The following is a 19650-nucleotide window of genomic DNA, read 5'->3' on the forward strand; positions in this document are numbered from 1 at the left end:
TAAGGAGAGAAAAACAAACATTGCTCTGTTGTAAACTCTTGTCTCTGTAAACACTGGTATAACACCAATGGATACCTGAACGTTGATGCATAAAAAGGTGACAGTAACAGGCTATCTACATGAGCACAAAAAAAAAAATTAAAAAGAAATATTTAAAAAAAGAAAATGGACCCACAAAGATGTCAGGCTCACTATAAAGTCTGAGGTCCAGCAGAGAATATAGAGCCACAATGACGTATTGCAGCACGGTATTTCTCAGTGCATTTTCTCACTTTGACATCATATCACATAAAGCACAAAAAACATTGTTTCTACCATACAGCAATATACAAAGCTAGTCTAGATTTACTGTGACATAATAAAACTCTGTGTTGAGTCGCACAGAAAATAAGCACATACTGTATATTGCAGTGTAAAACAAAGTACCAAACAACTGCTTCTACATGTGCATAAAAGGCTGATTACCATATTTCTGATGCTTTTAGGCTTCACTTAGCAGATACATAGCCTACACCTGACGCTGAATTCAAAAGAGACAAGGGACAATATCACTAAACAAGAAAAACAAAACACTTAGACAAACAAAGCCGACCTCAACCTTCAAAAGGAAATAAAAACCGAGCCATAAAGGGGAAAGCATTTCCAGAGATTCATGCAGTCATAAAAAACAAAACAAAAAAAACGCTGCATTAAAAATGCATCCAAAATATTAGAGTTTTTTCAAAACAAAACAAGAAAATCACTAAATCTTTAAGCTCAATCAATTTGGTAACATTTGTCAGAAAATTTGTGATTAAAATGTGAGAATAATGGTGAACTGTGGTGGCACACAGGACCTTGACACACTTTAACAGACATAATGTTGCAGCTACAGAATAGCCTTTTTTCATAGTGTGGAGTATTGATGGGAAATGGCTATATAGTGTCCTAGAAATGAACCTACATTAATTTTATGGGAATTTTAATAATAATCATGGACTGAATTACAATATAAATTCTGTAAAATGCCTTTCAGGGATCAGTTGATCCCATGTGGCACAGTATTGTAATAATATGCCTTTCAAATGTACTCTTCTGAGAGATCACACTATACTGTACTCTATTTCTTAATCATATAATTTAAATTTCAGTGATAAGTTATACACATTTTTCTAGTTTAGAGCTGCAGCACAGAACCATGACACACCTCTGATCACCACTGTCCCAAAATACAAATGTTTTCCTGAAATTTAGGAAAAACGGTGTTAACAGTAGACAGCTAACAAAATACTTACAGATTAAGTAAAAACAGCTCTTTTAAATATGTTATCTGTATATGACTTTTCAAAAATAACTATAATTTAGCTTTTTTCATATTTCTTTCTGTTTTTTATTTTTTACAAGAAGGCAAGTTTAGTCAAAGACAGGGCAAACAGGTCCAGTGCACATAACAGTCACAGGGGGGGGTTTGGTATATAAACTCTCATAAATCAGTGTTTTAAATAAATGCATAAAGTGCAACATGAGATATGGGTCACACGCTCACTGAGAACACACACTGACTTCGCTGAGGATTTTTTTTTTTACGGAGCAAATGCACGAAGCAGTAGAGAGACGTGGAACAAATCGACAGAGGGCAACAGACAACACAAGCGTGACGAGGGAACGGATATTCAGTGTCACTGTAGTGCCAAGGACACGAAAAGTCACAATATACCAAACTTAAAAAACGTATGCCACATCTCCTTTGCAGGGAGAAAACAAACAGGTGAGAGATATTTGGTCCTACAGTACATAAAGGCTAGATATGAGAGGCAATGAGGATGACAAGATGGCAGCAACACAACTGTACAGATGTGACCTAAATACATTCTCATTGCATCAACAATGCTGTTCTAGTAAAGAGGCAGTTCAATTGTCTGGAAAAATATATATATTTCAACTACGCTGAGGTCACATCTTTGGGAGTAATCCAGGAAAGTTTCTACTGTATTCTGCACTCACTGAGCCTTTTTTTTTTTTTCTCTACACCAAACGAGTCTGAAAGAAAAACTTATCAAAAGAAACATAACATGGCACCATCACTGTGCAGTCCTGCACATTGGCTTCCTTTCATAAGGGTTCATTTTATCGGTTTCATTTTACAGTCCTAAATCAATCGCTGTAGTTTTGCATAGATACCATTACGCAAAATCTAATCACATTCTGTACATGTAAAGTATAAAACAAAACAAGCCTGTAAACATCTATTTCATAACAAAGAGCTAATTTATCCATTTAGATCTGACTGATAAATGCATATGAAAAATGACATGGTAGTGGCAATGGGTGAAGTAATGGATAAAGATCAGCACACCTCAAAAATTCAACTACAGTAATGCGACTGTGGGCCAAACCACCTGTAAAACAGTAAAAATTACTTGACAATTAAAATGTTTTTTTTTTCTCTCATTTACATAATAGTCATCTTTGCATGAAAACCAAAATGTCAAGCTATTAAGGCAAAACAAGTATGCACAGTGATTTGTGATTTCATGCATAACCGATGACCGCTATTTACTATGGTGAAATCAAGATTCAGCATTTCCTCAAAATAACGTCGGTGGCTAAATATTGACTCGTCATCACTCAAGACTTTAGAGGAAATCTGGGAATCCACAGAGGGATTAACACTAAATCAATATCCGGACTGAATGTACTACTGAGAACAACCAGCTTGGCACAGAGGGACGTTCAGCTTGATCAAGCTACTCTATATCATAGGTAGACTGTGGACTGTTAGTCAGTCACTAATCAGGCTCCTGCTGCATGATCGAGCTCCCTCAGACAAAATCTAGGCATCTAACATAAATCTAAATTGGATGTGTCATTTGCAAAAGAGTAGTAACAGAACCATGAACATCATTCATACCATAACTTGAGTGTCATCAATCGAAAACCATCTTTCCGGTTCTGAAGAGAAGGGCGGCTGGCAGCAGTCTTCAAAAACATTTCAATGGATTTTCATACAATGTTTCTTTTAAAAGCTCTGCCGTGGGGTTTGATTGGGTCGGTTGGTGTGGGATCGATGCTCCGCCCTGACGAGGTCTCGACCAGCACGCTCCAGAAATCTGCTCCTCTTGGTTTTATCCTCTCCGACGCGAAACCCCGGGGCAGCGGCACTCACACACCTGCGCACGAGCATGTGGTGCGGTGGTTAGAGCCGGTCGAGGCGAAACGCGTCCTCTGTGGCGGGGTCAGCAAGGACCATGTCCGGGTCGTTGAGCATGTGCAGGCCGTCAAGCGTCAGTGGGTCGATTTTCAGGTCGTCCAGTGGGAACTGGGAGTCGATATCAAAGCTGACATCCGTGGACAGCGAGCCGGTCAGGTCCTTGGGCAGGCTGGGGGGAGACTCTCCACTCACTGAGCGGAGGCAAGACAAATTCAAAGCAAATTAAAAAAGGGATTAGTAGTTGGAGGCATTAGTAGGCAGATATTTATCTTTGTGAGGTTCTAACGGAGGACAGGGAAGGCTCCCTGGTTAAGATTAGAAAAGAAATCAATGACAGCAAGAAGAGACAGTACGCTGAGTCTGGGTTATGATTTGACAATGACTTGCTGTAAGATGCTTGACATCTTAATTACACATTTCAGTAAAGAGGCAGTTAACAACCGACACTGCTAATTTTTAGAAACAACTGAAGGGAAAACTCAGCTGGGCTGGAAATCTGTTAAGAATCCTGTTAAGAACAGATTTAGCAGGATTATCCAGAGATATGACAGGGTTTAAGTTATGAGTCTGGGCAGTATTTGTAGTCACTTGTGATAAATTTGACAGTCCCAGATTTTCTCCCCACTAAAATCATTGTAGCACTGTATTTCTTCTCTTCAATCTTAGTGGGAAGTGAGAGTGAAATCTCTGTCAGGATGGTGTATGTGCAGTCCTATATATATATATAAATTAATCATATCTTTGTAAAGCTTTTGTAAGCTTTGTAAACGTTCAGCTTTTGTTTGCAGAGTCTGCAAAACTGCCACTACATCAGGGCACGTAAGCAAACATTAAACACAAGCTGCATCCTGGTTTGGGATTTGGGAAATCTCTACAAAAGGTTTCCAACACAAGCAGCAGCGTGCCACTCGCTGTAAGACTGAGGCGAACAACAGGATAAATCGAAGCAGCACCTGTGAGGATGATGTTCGGGATGTTGCCATGGCTACTGTAGCCCAGCTGCTGCGAGTCCTGAAGGTTGCAATGACCACCAGTCAGACCCATCATAAGTGCCTGGGAGTAGTTGAGGGTGGAGGTCTGGTTATACAGGCTGTCAGAGCTGATGGGCGTTTCAATCATGTTGAACTGCTCCAACTGTGACAATCACAGCGGAAAGAGATATCACAACTGTTGCTGCTGTATCCGACATCTCTGAAGCAAAAGCAGGTTGAGACTAAATACGGACATGCAGGCTTCCTCCTGACACGGACTGTACCTGTTGTGAGAGAGCGCTGGCCTGAATGGACGGGAGCTGCTGGTCGTAGAAGTCTGCGAACACGCTGCCCAGTATGGAGTTGTGCTGCAACAACAAACAAGCCAATCTGTTTAGTTAGACTCTGCTTAGAAACTGCTAGTGCGACTGTGAATATTCGTCATCCAGGCTGCAGAAGACACTTAACATAAAATCTGGAACATGAAAAGGACACAGTCAAAGCAGCAGCAACACTGGAACAAGTGCTTGATATCACCTCACAGCATTTGGGAATATCGTTCTTTTGAGTTGAGTTTGATCATTTGTAGCCAGTTTGCGTATGCTAATGCTGGGAGTGTTCTGAGCACACATGACGCAACGTTTGAGTATTTATTGTAGAGAAGAGACGGATCGCTGTGAGCTAAACAATGATTCCCTAACTCAAACATTAACATAGCTTAAATGTGCACTTACAGTACAAGCGATGGTACACGTAGAAAAGCAGTAAAACAAACTTCAGAAGCGACTTCCTCATTCTTAATGGATGGTTAGAGCAAGACGCAGACACCAAACATAAGACAGTCCACCAAGGAATTTGTAGCCTGCTGTTTCAATAAGAAATGTAAATGAAACCCTGCAATATTTGCAAATTCTTGCATTATTCATAGTGTTTGCTGTGATTTACAGATGCAGCATGCGTACTGTACTGCACATCCACTATCATAAGAAATTGTGCATATGAATATTTCATAAGGGGAGCTACACTCAAGTGTCACTTTGGCAGCATTTTCCTGTCTCTGGAACACGTAAAAATTGCATTAAAAATATTGAAAGTAGTTTTGGTGTGTATCAAGTAAATGATAGTATAAGTATTGACTCAATGAATTAATAAGTAAACAAACAAGTAATGATTCATTGCATGAATAAGAGCCATTCCATAAAGTATGCTGTAGATCAGTATACACTAAATACTTTCAGGCAGCTCCTTCCAAATCGGCCTTCTCTGCTGCCTTCTGGCCTTTGTGTTTCAATTAACACCAACCAAATGGAATGAAATTCACATGAAATAAAGGGAATCATTGAAAATGTAATCCCATTTGTGACTTTATTCTCCCTCCGACTCATCCACCGCAAGTTAATTCTCTTGATGTTTCTCATTTGAATGTCCTCACTGAACCAGCGGCAGAAATTCTCCTATTTCATCGTGGCCTCTTAATGTATAAGTAATTGGATCATATTCTCAGCCCGTGCTCCTCCTTGTTCAAAACCAAATTATCTGTGTGTGCTGCAGATGTCCCCGCTGGGCAGAGCAGCATAATAGAGCGCACGGCTTGTCAGTTGTGGTTTAGCCCGCGGATAACCTCAGGACTACGAGTGAGCCGCTTCATCTCAGGAGAGAAATGAACAACAGGACAAACATGTAGAAATGTACACACACAGCATGTATCATATATCTCTCACTTGCCACATTTCTCTTCCACTGCATCTCAAACCCACAAAGTTGCACGAACAATCCAGTAGAAGCAAATGTTTACTTACACTGGCTGAGTAAAGGCATTATATATTTTCTGTACTGAATCTAATATAAACATGATATACATTTAAACATGTAATTTGAGGCTTTTCAAAACATGTTTGGTGGTTAATGCAGTAAATGATATACAGCCCCACTTCCTCACCAGGGTTTCAAATCTCAAATGCTTACACTGAGTCTGGCACAGATTAACAACCCGGATCCATGTTTACCTTGGGCGTGTTTACTGTATCTTAAAGCACCACCCTGCAAGCAAGGTTCGGTTTGTTGAGATTCAACCATGGGGATTATTAGCGGCCTCTCCTCAAAAACACGCTTAGAGGTGGGATTACCACCTCCCCTCCCATGCCACCGCAAACCTCCATGCTGGTGCAAAACCACAATAAGCACAAAGACCTGATGAACATAAAACAAGACTCGAGTAGAGTCTTATATAGCAAGACTAGGGAGGAAACAGTGGAGATGCAACTCAAATACCACAGAAGCAGCAGAGAGGGAAGGTCAGGGACACAGCTACATAACAGCACATCAATGACACTGAGTGTTTAAAGAGACTGGTGGTCAGATCTGGGCAAAACAGGGACCACATAGGCTTCACAATGTATCAGTATTTAATGTTGTCATCTATAACTGACACTATTTTTAGTGTCAGTTTGTTTTTTGAACACTTTTTTGTGTGAATTAACATGTTACAAAGTCATTTTTCTCCTGAAATGATCCCTGAAATACTTAACAATGTTTAGTTTGACTTCTACTCATCGTGTCATAGCATGAAAACCACAGGCGTAATTATAACAATTATTGTGGTGTTGTGTATGTTAGGAAATTTACCACTGAAAGAAAACACCTGTGAATTTCCCATTAGGACACGTTAAAATGTCAACTGTGAAAAAGGTTTACTCTACTGCATCAGATGTTCCTTATATTAATGTGATTTTTGTCCTTTTTCCCCTGATGTATATCTATAGCAGCAAAGTAACCAGCTAAGCTTGCATGAAATAAACTGACATATTTTATACTTTTTGCCCAGATCTGCTAACGTCAACACAATACAAGCAGCTGTAGGGAGAGTCCCACTCGCCAACGATAACCACAGAGCTACGATGCAGGGGACGGTGACGTTTATACAGAGCGAGCCAGCGGCCCACTGGTTCACACGCCCTTACTTGAGGCGAGCCTCCGGGTGAGAAGCCTTGATTGGAGACGGGGGAGGTTGGAGACTGATTGGCAGAGGATCCGATCCTACTGCGGTACTGTTGGAGGGAGGAGGCCTGATACAAGAGGATACGTTTGAGTTATTCACATGGAGGTGGTTCTGTAGTGTGTGTGTCCGTGTCTGTTATATGCATCTCTGGTGCTTCTCTTACTGTAGGTTATTCAGTTTACCTTTTGCCAACATCGATTCAGCAGGAAGTCACAAGCAGCAGGAGTGAGGAAACACTAATATAACAATTCACTGTTTCTATTACTGTAACCCAGCATACTAGCGTCTAATGCTGAAATACGACTAATACAGTTACGTTAGTGAACTCCATGTGCTAAATGTCACACTGAAAAGGATCTGGGAGGAACAGAGAAAACTACAGGGGATAAATTAGAAGAGGAAAAATGTTGCCAGGAATCCAAGCTAAGCAACTGAATATTGTAAAGCTGGAGGATCAGAGAGAAGAGAGTCTCTTTTGTTCTGTTCTGTCATATCTGCTCTTTTCTATCTGCTCATCCAACAAAACAAAAATGAGAATATCTAGATCTAGAATCATATTCTGAACACAAAATAAATTTGACTTCAGCAATAAACAACCAAGACTGTTAAAAGAAAAATAGTAATGTTACTATAATGGTAAATAACAGATAAACTATCGTAAGTCGTAAACTATAGTCGTTCAGATTTCGAAGTGTGATAATCTCTTATCACTCAAAAGCCAACAGGAGTTCAAACCTCCACATTCCTAATCTATTGATAGATAATCTATCAAAATATTGGCAGCATGAGATAGAGAAGTTCTAAAGCAGTTTAAGGTCTCTAGATGCAGAAATAAACCTCTAGTTTATTGATGATAATAATAATGATTCCTGGAGTGGACGTGAAAGAAGACAGTATTTTCCATCATCTTTCTGTTATCCTCAGGCCTCCAATCTCCACCTTAGAAACAACAAACATCTAAAACCAAAACAAAGTAGTACATAATGTGTCCTGGAGAACCATGGATGAGTTTCGTTTTTTGTGGCTAGATGAACAGAAAGTTAAATCTCAGCTGTGTTTTCTCACAATGTTTCACTCGACCCCACACTGCAAACTCTCTGACTGAGACCACGAGAATGTAGGCCACTTCATTTCTGCAGTTATCCAAACACATTCCCTCTGCAACAGAAGTAGAGCAGCGAGAGCCAAGATCTGAAGGACGCGCGGAGTCTTGCAAAAGCATTTAGATTCCTTGATGTTTTGCACATTGTGTTGTGCTTTTATTTCATGCATTAATTTGTGGGTTTGGTCTTTTTTCTCGGTGCAAAAAAATGCAACATAAGACAATAAATTCTAAAACTGCTAAGATTTGTTTTCAAGTATAAATGCTGAATAAAAGAGATGGTCATGCACACTTTACAGACGGCACAATTTAGTTTTCTTTTTGATGCTAGAGATCACCACACTACTCTTCACAATACTGTAAACACGCTATAAAACAACCTCATCTCACAGCAAAATGTGCACGGTATCATGCAGTCTGAACACTTTGCAAAGGCAGCATGTATCATCGAGACCAACACACTGGTGCCATGTGAAAATGTATGAAGGACCAGCAGGGAGGAACCAGTTAACACTGTGCTGCTGTCACAACACAAGGCTGTGATACACTGATGTGGTGCAGACAGATGTGTCCACTGCTCACCGTGTTCATGTCTATGGCCATGTTGGTTTGTGAGGACGTCTGGTTGTCTGACGTGGAGCAGGAGTTCACGGAGGACGACGGCTGGACCAGGCCTGTCTGCTGGAAAATAAACAGTAGAGTCATAAATAGGCGCAGACATCATGGGGCCATCAAGTAACACTTAATGGTTTTAATACAGGGTCATCACAATACAGTATGTAAAAGGAATTAGCAGAGCATAAATGGCTACAGGCCTCATTGTTATGTAGTTTAGGACCTTATATTTTAATTCAAGTGTTGTATTTATAATAATAATAATAAGTTTGGTCACAATGCAATAAAACATTAAGAATGATACCAGCAAAAACTGACCCGAATACAAAGCCAATTGAGAAGATTTGTTTTTAAACATACATGGAGTTTGCCGTTTTAAAGTGCGAGGGGAGGTTGTTCAACAGCTTAGGGCCATAAAAGCAGAAAACATCCTCACCACATTTCTTGTGTGACATTTAAGGTGCTTCTAAAAGAAAGGCAGTGGAAGGTCTGAGGGGTTTTAATGTAACGTTCTGTGGAGAGGTAAGAGGACTTCAAAATCAGTTCTTAAAGATATTGGTCACCAGTGCAGTGATGTGAGCAGAGGAATAATGTCATCTCTTTTTTTGTTTTGGTTAAAATCCTAAATCTTTAAGATGTTTTAGGAGGACCAGTGAAAAGAGGGTTGCAATAACTGAAGAGGCACGCATCGGTGTTTGAACATTGTTCTGAGTATATTGTGTCATTATGTTCCTGAGATGAAAAAATGATGCTACTTACCACCTCGTTAGAAAGGACAATAAACAATAAAATTAAGATCAGAGTCTAAAATCACTGTGTGTGCTCTGCAATGTGCTTTAATGTGCTTGGATGGGCTGGTAAACACTGACTCTAGTCTCTGCTTCTTTCTTTACATATTGTCATTATTTATAATAATTTAAAGGTTAACAGTTCAAACTGTTATCTTATATTTAGTCTTAGTGTTGTTGTTGACACTGCTTGTCGTTAAACTGTCAAATAACCTACAAATCTTGTACATTTGTTTGCCACAACTTTTTAACTAATAGATTTGAGGAATGATGTCCGCAAATGTTGTTTAGGTTCTCTCAGAAATAAATCAGATATCATTAGATTTATGCTGAGATATTGATAACTGTGTTAAGAAAACATAACATTCCTCAGAATAAGACATCACACTGTAGAGGCCTCAGTTTTTTTTACTCAAGACCAAGTCGAGAAGGCAAATCAGAGCAAATCTCCATTGCAGGGGGTTTTCTTCTTTAGGATGTGAAAGGACAGAAAAGAGTTTCTAAAGCGTTGTTGAAAACAGTCTACAGGGAGGACTACAGCAGGTTTACAAATGTTGAAGCATTTTCTATGTTCAGGCTCAACCACAACAATAAACCCCTAAAAAGGAGACGTGACAGAGGCCTGACTGGGCACTGCTGGTAATTTAGTTTCATAAATTTACTTAACTGACAGACTTTACTGCTAAAAAGTCCATTTCATCAGATTAACAGAATTACTCAGAATAAGCGTCTGTAACATTATAATTTTTTCTCACTCTGCTAAACGATGCACAAAAACAAAAATAAATGAGTGCAAGTCAGCGGCGGGAGCTCCTGTATAACTGTCAGCCTTTGTGCATTGGGTGCTGGAGGAGAAACTCACTTGTTGGCTCTGGTGGGTTTGAGACGACGGCTGTTGGTTGAAGAAGGCATACTGGGACAGCTGCTGCTCAAGGTTCATGGCGTTAATGGCAGCCTGGGGGGGGGGTAACAGCAACAGATAAGACCTGAGGTTCCAAAGTTTTATAGGGAATGCATCTCTCCCATTAATTGTAGCTTGCTAAATTGACAGATTTCCCATTAATAAAACAATCATTAAAATAAATAATTTTATACCCACCTGATAAAAATTTGTTTTTTCTTTGTATTCTTAACACCACAAACATAACCTCATAACCCCAACACGACAAAAACTCGCTCTAAACCACTAGGAACTGCCTTAAATAAATTAAATCAAAACAAACATTCAATCATCAAGCGTGTGACTGATTTTCTTGGGATAGCCAGGGTCAGAGCGGGGCTGTACCTGAGAGAGCGTGAGAGGTGGAGATGTTGGAGAGAGCTGCAGGTTCTGGTGCTGGTGGGAGTCCCCTGCATTCAGGATTAGAGGGACCATGCTGTCCTGCCCAGGCTGCATTTCCATGGTTACAGTGGGCTGAGATGTGTTCACTCCTACCCAGCACATGAAAACAGCATAAGGAGAAAAGAGTTTTTTTTAAAAGCATACATAGAGTCAAAGAGAAATTGGCACCAGAGGGTGCTAAATGTTGATTATGCTGCACATAACTATAGGAAAATGACATTTTCTATGTTTAATGTGAGCGGACCACCGACAGCAGTGTTACCTTGTGTGTTAGCAAGGTTCTGAGTGCTGTTGGAGGAGCTGAACGAGGCAGCTGCTGCATCATCTGAGTCGAGCGGGGTGGGCAGCGGAGGAGGAAACTGGATGTTGGTCAGGTCAGGAAGAGAACCGCCAGTGTTGTGGGCTGCTGGTTTTAATGAAGTGGTCAACTGCTGGTCCGGAGATGGGAATATGCTGCAGAAAACAGACGAGTGCAGTTTAATACGCTCTGAAAAATAAGATCGGCTGGCTGATGTCAATCACAAAATGAAGCAACAAAAAAAAATAAATAAAAGCTGGATATCTTGTGCAAATGACTGAGCAACACTTGTTTTGCTATACAAATAATTCCAGAGATATTTGGACTTGGTGCATTTGGCCAGTGGTACTTGCAAATGCTTTGGCTCCACACTCTTATTACTTTGGCGGTTGAGTGACACGATGATGGAAATTATGTTTAATTACAGTCCGTTTAAAACTATGTTTAATTCATACTTGTTCATCTGATGCATGTTCATGTGCTCTTATTTTGAAGCTGCCTGCATGCACTTAAATACCATTTTTACTCCACTACCCTTGATAATAAAAGTACAGCCGTGTTTAATCATCATTTCATTATTTTATACAAAGTCAGACCCCTCCTACACAGTAAAACCAGAAAAATACTCACTGGATCCCTGGAACTTTGCAGGGCTTGGACCTTGAAATGTTCTAAATGGGAAAAAATAATAATTTACAGCTAGTGCACTGTGACAAACAAACAGAAACCTGACAGAAAAAATCATCTATGTGGGCACAGAAGTTCCACCTTTTTGCACTCCCAGTTCTGCTTTTGTCCATCTTCATCCACCTCTTGTTTAATTGCTTCAGCCCCCGGTACAGTGAGCAGGAGAACTGGAAAGATGGAGAGGCAGCAACAACAAAGAAAATCTCCTCAGTCTCTTGGGTTTACAGATGTCCAGCCTGTTAGAGTTTATAATAATCACAGCCCACATGTCCTTGTATAATATGATCAAGTGACATTCGAAAAGCACTGCGAAGAAAAGAAGATAACAGAAAAATAAGAAAGAAGAAAAAAATGGAGGGAGGCAAGAAGTGTCATTAAGAAAGTAAAGGGATTTTTAAAAAGCTGAAACACTGTATGACAGTAATGGGCAAAAACCAAAAAAAAAAGCCTCCAAGGAGATTTAAACAAATTCAATCAAAGTGCTCCTAAAATTAAAATAATCCGCCTCATACGGCCATTAGCAGTGAAAAATCATTGGACACTTGGATGCACTTCGTCTTCTCAGCACTCATTTTCCTCCTCTGCCTTCAAAGCCACATTCAAAAGCCTTTCATCATACACTGGAGGGCACTCGACTGAACCGCCAAGAGAGAGAGCAGCAAAATACCATAAAAAATAAACAGGCTTTGGAAAACCACCTGAGTAGTCAAGAACTGGCTCATTAGAAGCTGACCTGATTAAGGGCTCTGTTTATACAACATGGATACTATATGAGCTTACTGTAATACAGTTTCACATCTGTCTCAATACTCAATAACTATCGTGTGGCTGAGCATGTTCATATGAGTCCTGACTTTTAAAAGAAAATGTATCTAGAAACTTTAAAATGAGAACTCCTCGAGGTGACGTGTACCTCGTTTTGGCTGGAGCTCCTGTGACCCTCCGATGAAAGAGGCCTGCTGGGCAGGAGTTAATGTGCTCTGGTGCAATGCTGAGTCAGAGTTTGTCCTGCAGCATGAGAAATTAGAAATCTAAGAAACACATACTGTCTGTAAAAAGAACCCAGAAAATACACACAATGTTGTGCAACACAAATCATCACATTTTATACAAATTCAAGATTTGAGCCGCGCATAATCAACAATTTCTGTCTTTTTTTTTTACTTCCATGGTAAATAATTTATAATTCAGCACAAACACATAATGCCCGTTAAACTTAATTATTTGTTAATTATTTTTTGGACAATTGAGAATCTGCATCGATCTATAAAAACCTCACTTGCACATCTGAAATATCATTCACAGAAAAAAAATAAAAATGAAAATGTCATACCATTTAGCATATCATGTAGTTTTAATGTGCAGCGGTCACAACTGTATCAAATGTGTTTGCTTTTTAAAAACAAGAATCTAACATAATCTGAATATGATCCAGTATTTGTGGCTTACGATGGAAGTCTAATCGCAGCATTTCGTCAGTGGCGGTAATCTGATGGTAAATGTGTGATTATGCAATATGTTTTCATAATCTGTCAGGATTTTTGTCTTGTCCTGATCTGACGCTGCATCGTTAAGAGGAGGAAATAATGCAAACCGAGCAGCGTGGTGGTGGTGCAAGTCAGAGTTATGAGGGAAGGCCGCGTGAAGGCTTTACTATGATCATTATAAAAAGAGTAAACACTACGATATACAGTCATGCAGTGACAGGGGTTCGTCTTACCTCCTCCAGCTGGTATCAGGTGGTGGTGACAGATATACTGAGCCATATGGACAGCTGTCAATGTGAGATTGCAGGTTAAGAAAATACAGCTGGAGACTGCGAGTCTTGGCAGATTGAGTGCATTAATTCCTGTGAATTCTTTTATCACAGGGAGACGTAATAATAACAGCGCAGCGCTGGTGGTATCTGAAATACCAGCATGTGATGACGCCGAGGAGTAATGTGAGCCGGCGAGCGCGACATCACGGTCTGATCTTTGACTGGCTCATTGTACGAGCTCCTGATTACATTCCTACGAAACGTAATCATAATCTGACTTCAATCAATCACAGGCATGCAACAAACGAGTGAAGTGATTCTGTAGCCATAGGAAGATCTGCAACATCCATTTAGGCACATGTGTGACCCCAGTTAAGAAATCCTACAAAACCACATAAAAAGTTTGGTGATCTGTGGATAAATTAAGTGTCCACAGAATTCACAAAGGATGAGGGTGTTACTGACAAAATAAGTTAAGATTTGTAGTTTTTGAGACTGTATTTTGTGGTTTAATTTAACTCTATTGTATTATATGCAAAGATATTTAAATTAATCCGAAAAATTAAACAATTCTTTCATTTATCTCATTCAGTATGAACAGGCAACTTCAAAAACGGAGCCTTTCAGACCACGAAAACACTAATTTATCTTCTATCACAATATTCCCTCAAACAAATGACACAGGGATAAATCATACAGCTTTCTGTTCAACAGAGCTTCAAAAAAATCATGTGTGTACGTTTTTTTTTATGGGGGATTCAGTCCTCAGATAGGAAACAACATTCGTGAGATGAAACATTTCCTGGTCTCTTTAAAAAACAGTATCTAACTGCTAAGTATCTACAGAAGCATCGTAACAAGCAGATGGTCTTAAAGGATATCTGGCGTCCATGTTTGTCGATAGACAGTGGTTTTCGGTGAGGGGATGTGATGCGGTTCCGGTCCCGGTAGACCCTGTCCACCAAACCGTGGTGCCGCGTCGATCTGTTAGTGTCCAACCCTGAATTCTGACAAATGAAGACAGAGAAAATAATAACCAACTGATAAAAACTGTGAGTTTTTTTGTGAGGTTTGTTGGAACGCACTGAATAAGAAAATGCAAACAAAACTAATCCTGAACGAATCCTAACTAAATCCTTTCTTAAATTCAGAAGTCACTCACTTAAAAAAAAAAAAAAAGGCACTAGCACTAGCTGATGTAGACTTGCCCCACTTACAGACAATAAACCTGGGCTCTCGCATTGGAGGAGATGCATGCAGTGCAAGTGGAGCAGGGATGAAAGTTAATGGAGCTCACGGCAAAAAAGATTATAGGAAATTGGGAAATGCATGTGCAGTTAAAAATGAGGATCTGAAAAGCGCCCATTTTGTTCTGTGAGTTTTCTTGAGAGATATTTTCATGGGCCATCATTCATCAGCTGATTCGTGGGGGAACTGAGCCTTGACGGGGAAACAATGGCACTAACTCCCACCATCCTCTGTCGGCAGAGACATCCAAATAAGTGCTTCCCCTGCTTGAGTTCTGCTGAGCCTCAGTCAGATTTTACTTACCCACAGAATCATATTTGTTGTAGATGAATAAAGGTTTTATGAAGCTACTGATGCCACTAAATTGCACCGGCACTTGGTAAATGTTTGCTAAATTGTACTTTGTTTAAGAGGTTTGCCTCTTTCCACATCATGTCATCACAATATACGGTATGTATTCGTTTTTACAAGGATGACAGAGCAAACAAAGATGTACACGATAAAGGTTTTCTATCCTTTTCACTGCTGCGCTGGATGAACATCTCTGCTTGGAGCAAAATTTCAAAGATTCAATATCCTGGTGTTTTGACTTTGATTTGATTTTACTTCATTATCAGATTATTCCTCTGAAATGTGTCTTCCCAAGATAACAAAATACAAAATGTAACCAGACGACAAACAAATACTACAAACATACACTACGTCCGACATTGCAGTGCAGTTTGGTCACTGCCTTTTACGTTCACTGTTAAGCTTCAATACCTTTGGGTGCCTCGAGCGAGAGATTGTTCCCAGTGCATTTTGGGTGAAAAACAGGAAAAATGGAGCAGCTTTTCTCTCTCATATATACAGACTGACACAGTTTTCCCAGAGAACTACAGGAAACTATGTGTGGAATGTGAGTATACTGGTTTAAAATTATAGTCTGTAAGATTATTTCTTTTCTTGTTTCAGGTGTTTAAAAAAGCAGCATTGCTTTGGTATTTTGGTCGAACCACTTTTCCTACAATGGCTTGGACATTATGCAGATAGATTATAAAATGCACTGAATGAGCTCTGTAGAGGAGAGTGTGTGTCACTGTAGTAAAACAGCCGCCTAATGTATACTGTGGCTTGGTATATTTACTCTTCCTTCTTCTATTTATTCTAAACAAAGTGCTTTTGCATAAAGTATGTCCCTTTCTGTGTAGCAAAGTGTTAATCCCAGGAAACAAGGATCTCATGGTGTTTAAAAAAGCCAATGTAAACACTTTTATAGAGCAGCCACAGGTTGAATCAATATTGCAGGATATTACTCGGCCACAGAGATGGGTACAAAGGATATTTGTTGATATGAAGCAGCTGTGGATAATCACTGTAAAACAAATTCGGGTACAAATGAAACGTTCATTTGCCAACATTCAATGCAAATCTACTATTCTTCAGCTTCAGTATTTCAGCTGCTGCTGAAAAGGTCCCTCACCTGAAAAGGCGCGTCGACGCTGCCGTTTCCAATCTGATTGACGTTTGGCAAAGATCCTCCATAGTACTGCCCACGGTTCTGACCCAGCTGCAAATACTGATTTTTCTGCAACTGTAACTGGAAGCAGAGCAACACCAAGTAAGACATGACGTAATAAACAAGGCTGTTTTTTTAGTTCACGCTCCAGTGACAGCAATACAATACAATTGACTATAAACAAGGTGCAGTCACTAATATCATTAATAACGACCGCTCAGTGTCATTTCATGCAGGAGCAGTTCCAGCAAAACGCTGCAAAAGACGCATTTATACAGCAAAGTTGAAACTAATCCAACCTTACTCCAATCTAAGTGCTTATAACAGCGTGACTGTGTTAGACAGCGACACTGAAACCACCATGTTTACTCGTGTTATCTTGATCTAACGGAGATAAATCTTCTAGCAAAGTTTGATGCAGGCTGCAACGCATCACAGCAGTGCGATGGGAATTTAATAACTTTATGAGCAGGATTTGTCGACTCCTCCTCCTCCTACCCGGATCAACGACACCAGAAGAACATGCTTGGACGCCTGCTTACGATCTGGCCCCTGGTTGCTGCGTTCTCGTAGAGTCCCGTCGTCACACCCTGGTGTTGGCTGGGGGCGACACACCCACTGCCCCAATACACTGTTTTCCTACTTGTTCTGCCTTTAACTTTCAACCTCAGCTAAATTTACACATGGTTTAATTTCCAAAAGCAAACTCCTTAAAGTCTGAGGCCTTGTTCTTTTCAGAACAGCCTCCAGTTCCATTTCCCATTAGACAGCCCATAACCAGTCAATTAAATTTTCTCATGCAAGCCCACTGTTCACTGAGGGCAGGGCAGAAGATCTAATAATAACAATTACTATGCCTGCAGAATTGTTGTATTTTGATGCTGATTTTTCCTTTAACTGCATTCATACCTACTCTGTTGACAAAAGATTACACACTATCAGATAGAGGCCAATCCAGATCTTCTCAGCAACAGAAAGATTGGTATGGAGGAAGGGCGACAGAGAGATAAAACAGCAGAGAGAGGGGCTGAGGGGGGGAGGGAGGGGACGGGGTGAAAAGCATGAAACTCTAAACCTGAGGCCTGCTTGCCACAGATCTAACTTTGGCTCACACAAGTGCTTCCTGCCATTTAATGAAAATAAAATCCACAAAAGCGACGATGCCTCAGGCCTCGACTCATGAAGACAAATGGAGTAAACTGTCTGGACGTCTGTCCTAAAACACACATCTATAACAACACAGTAATCTATCCTTTTAGTGTGTTTTCTATTAGTCTAGAAAATTGAATTTTATTAGTCTTTAGTCGTTAATCAGCGGAAAATCCAAGCAAAGCTTCATAAACAGGCACACATTTTGACTGGAGGAGCACAGGAGTCACTAATGCCACTGATGATCCGTTTCCTTTAAGTGTTCCAGGAAGCCGTGACAGTGTGACAGCATGCACAACACCAGGACCCTGAAACTGAAGCAGCTAAATGGAACGCAGCCATCGTTAATGTTATTATTTACACCTGTGCTTCCCCCCCCCCCCCCACTGTAGCATGTCAGCACGTCCTCAGCTGTAGGAAGAGCTCAGATCAACACAACAGAAACAGTCGATCCTCTACCAGCTCTAAGCTTCGTGATATTGCGCTAAGTTTGTCCACATGCTCATTCCTCCTCTATTTATTCACAGTTAACGCGCACAGCGAGCACTGCAGCAGCTCCATGTTTGGTGTGGAGTTGCAGCCCCCTGAAGCCCTGCCTCCATAGGATTTATTTCGGAGGCCCGTGTTTGTGTGAATGTGGCTTAAATTCCACATAATCTGCAGGGCTTCATCTGTGGTTGTAAATGTCATTCATGTTGCAGTGCAGGCAGGCCTGAGGACCAGTCAGACAAGTTTACACAGCCACGGCGCAAACACACCACGCCACAGATCCCCACCACCACCACACAGGCTGCGGACACCATACGGATCATTCAGTCCTGATAATGCAGGGATGCGTCTGTCGTGGTGGATAACATCGGCTTGTCTCATCGCCTCCTCTCTGGGAAGCACGAGACCAGGAGAAAAACCATCACTGCAGTTGGACGCGCGCTGTCAAATACGCATGCACGCCCCTCTGCTTCCCACTTGCGTGGGACAACAAATTGTAATAACTTTTTCGGACGAGGGTCCCCGTCATCCATAAGCAGCACCACAGGACTGCAGCCTCCCGCCAGCTCTGCTCGTGGTCAGCGGGGGGAGAAAGAGGCTCCAGCTGGCAGGAAGCGTCGTTTGTTATTGTTTACCTCCTCTGTCCGGGCTGCGTGCAGCCGCCGCGCTGCAAATGCATATTTGACAGCTCGCTGAAAACAAACGGAGGAATAAAAACAAAAGAAGAACCGGGTTCGTTACCCTCGCTGCCCGGGTGATGCTCAGGTCTTTCATCACTTCTTCAAACGCCGCCGTCTCCTCTGCCTGCTTCTGGTTATGTAAAGCGATTTTCTCGCTGAATTTCCGCGGATTGTTCGAAGTCGCCATGTTTCGCTCTTCTGCTCCGTTTTCCTTCAATGGCCAGTGTCAAGTGATGCGGGATGAGGACGCACAACTTCCTGTTAGAGAGGGTGAACCCGGCACAACAAAACCCCGCAGACTGAGTGTAATGCACTGTTCATTTCCAAGGAGGGTTTTGACCAGCAGGGGACAGAAAAGACTCACAGAGGCACTGCAGACAGATCTACATCTCTCTGGAGCTGTGCTTGTGACCACCTTTTAGCTCTGTTTTGGTCTTCCCCACGTCCTCACAAGTATGTCTGTATATTTAACTTGCTCACAGCATAAACACACATCTCTGCTGTGCAGGGCAGGTCTGAGCCTGTTTGCTGGAAGTAACTGAATACAGTTTTATACAGTGAGACTGGAAAACCAAATGAATAAGTAAGAAAAACACAAAATATACATAAAACAGTGGCCCCATTCCATTATGTCTCATCATCTGAGCCAGCCTTATCTCCATCGTTAATCACTATCATTATTGATCACCACCTGCAACTGTTGTTTTCACTGTTGGTTTGGTAATAAGTGATAACCACAACACATATATCCATTACAAGTTGCTTGAAACCAAACTGAAGACTCTGTGGAGCTGTAACCAATGCAGGTGTCATAAAAGACTGAAATATATCCGCCT

The 19650-nt window shown here is 40.9% G+C and overlaps 1 protein-coding gene across 1 annotated transcript; it reads right to left on the reverse strand.

Annotated features, from left to right (window-relative positions):
• Window positions 1-933: 933 nt before the first annotated feature.
• Window positions 934-19001, reverse strand: crtc1a (CREB regulated transcription coactivator 1a). Its single transcript, XM_070844858.1, has 17 exons — window positions 18876-19001; window positions 18770-18826; window positions 16995-17096; window positions 16461-16577; window positions 14632-14757; window positions 13712-13773; window positions 12905-12999; window positions 12073-12158; window positions 11935-11975; window positions 11269-11459; window positions 10950-11095; window positions 10527-10619; window positions 8844-8942; window positions 7122-7226; window positions 4446-4529; window positions 4144-4324; window positions 934-3381 (listed from the first exon to the last, which is right to left on the reverse strand). The coding sequence occupies exons 1-17, from the start codon at window positions 18999-19001 to the stop codon at window positions 3176-3178; spliced, it is 1917 nt and encodes a 638-aa protein (XP_070700959.1). The 3' UTR covers window positions 934-3175.
• Between the last annotated feature and the right edge of the window lie 649 nt (window positions 19002-19650).

Source organism: Pempheris klunzingeri, chromosome 15 (genome assembly GCF_042242105.1).
Source record: "Pempheris klunzingeri isolate RE-2024b chromosome 15, fPemKlu1.hap1, whole genome shotgun sequence".
Classification (NCBI taxonomy): domain Eukaryota; kingdom Metazoa; phylum Chordata; class Actinopteri; order Acropomatiformes; family Pempheridae; genus Pempheris; species Pempheris klunzingeri.

Excerpts from the sequence above, each read along its gene's own strand:
- crtc1a (XM_070844858.1), bottom strand. The coding sequence starts at position 19,001 with ATGGCGACTTCGAACAATCCGCGGAAATTCAGCGAGAAAATCGCTTTA. Across the intron at positions 18,827-18,875 it reads GCATCACCCGGGCAGCGAGG|CGAGCTGTCAAATATGCATT; the intron begins GTAACGAACCCG and ends GTTTGTTTTCAG. Across the intron at positions 3,382-4,143 it reads CCCGAACATCATCCTCACAG|TGAGTGGAGAGTCTCCCCCC; the intron begins GTGCTGCTTCGA and ends GCCTCCGCTCAG.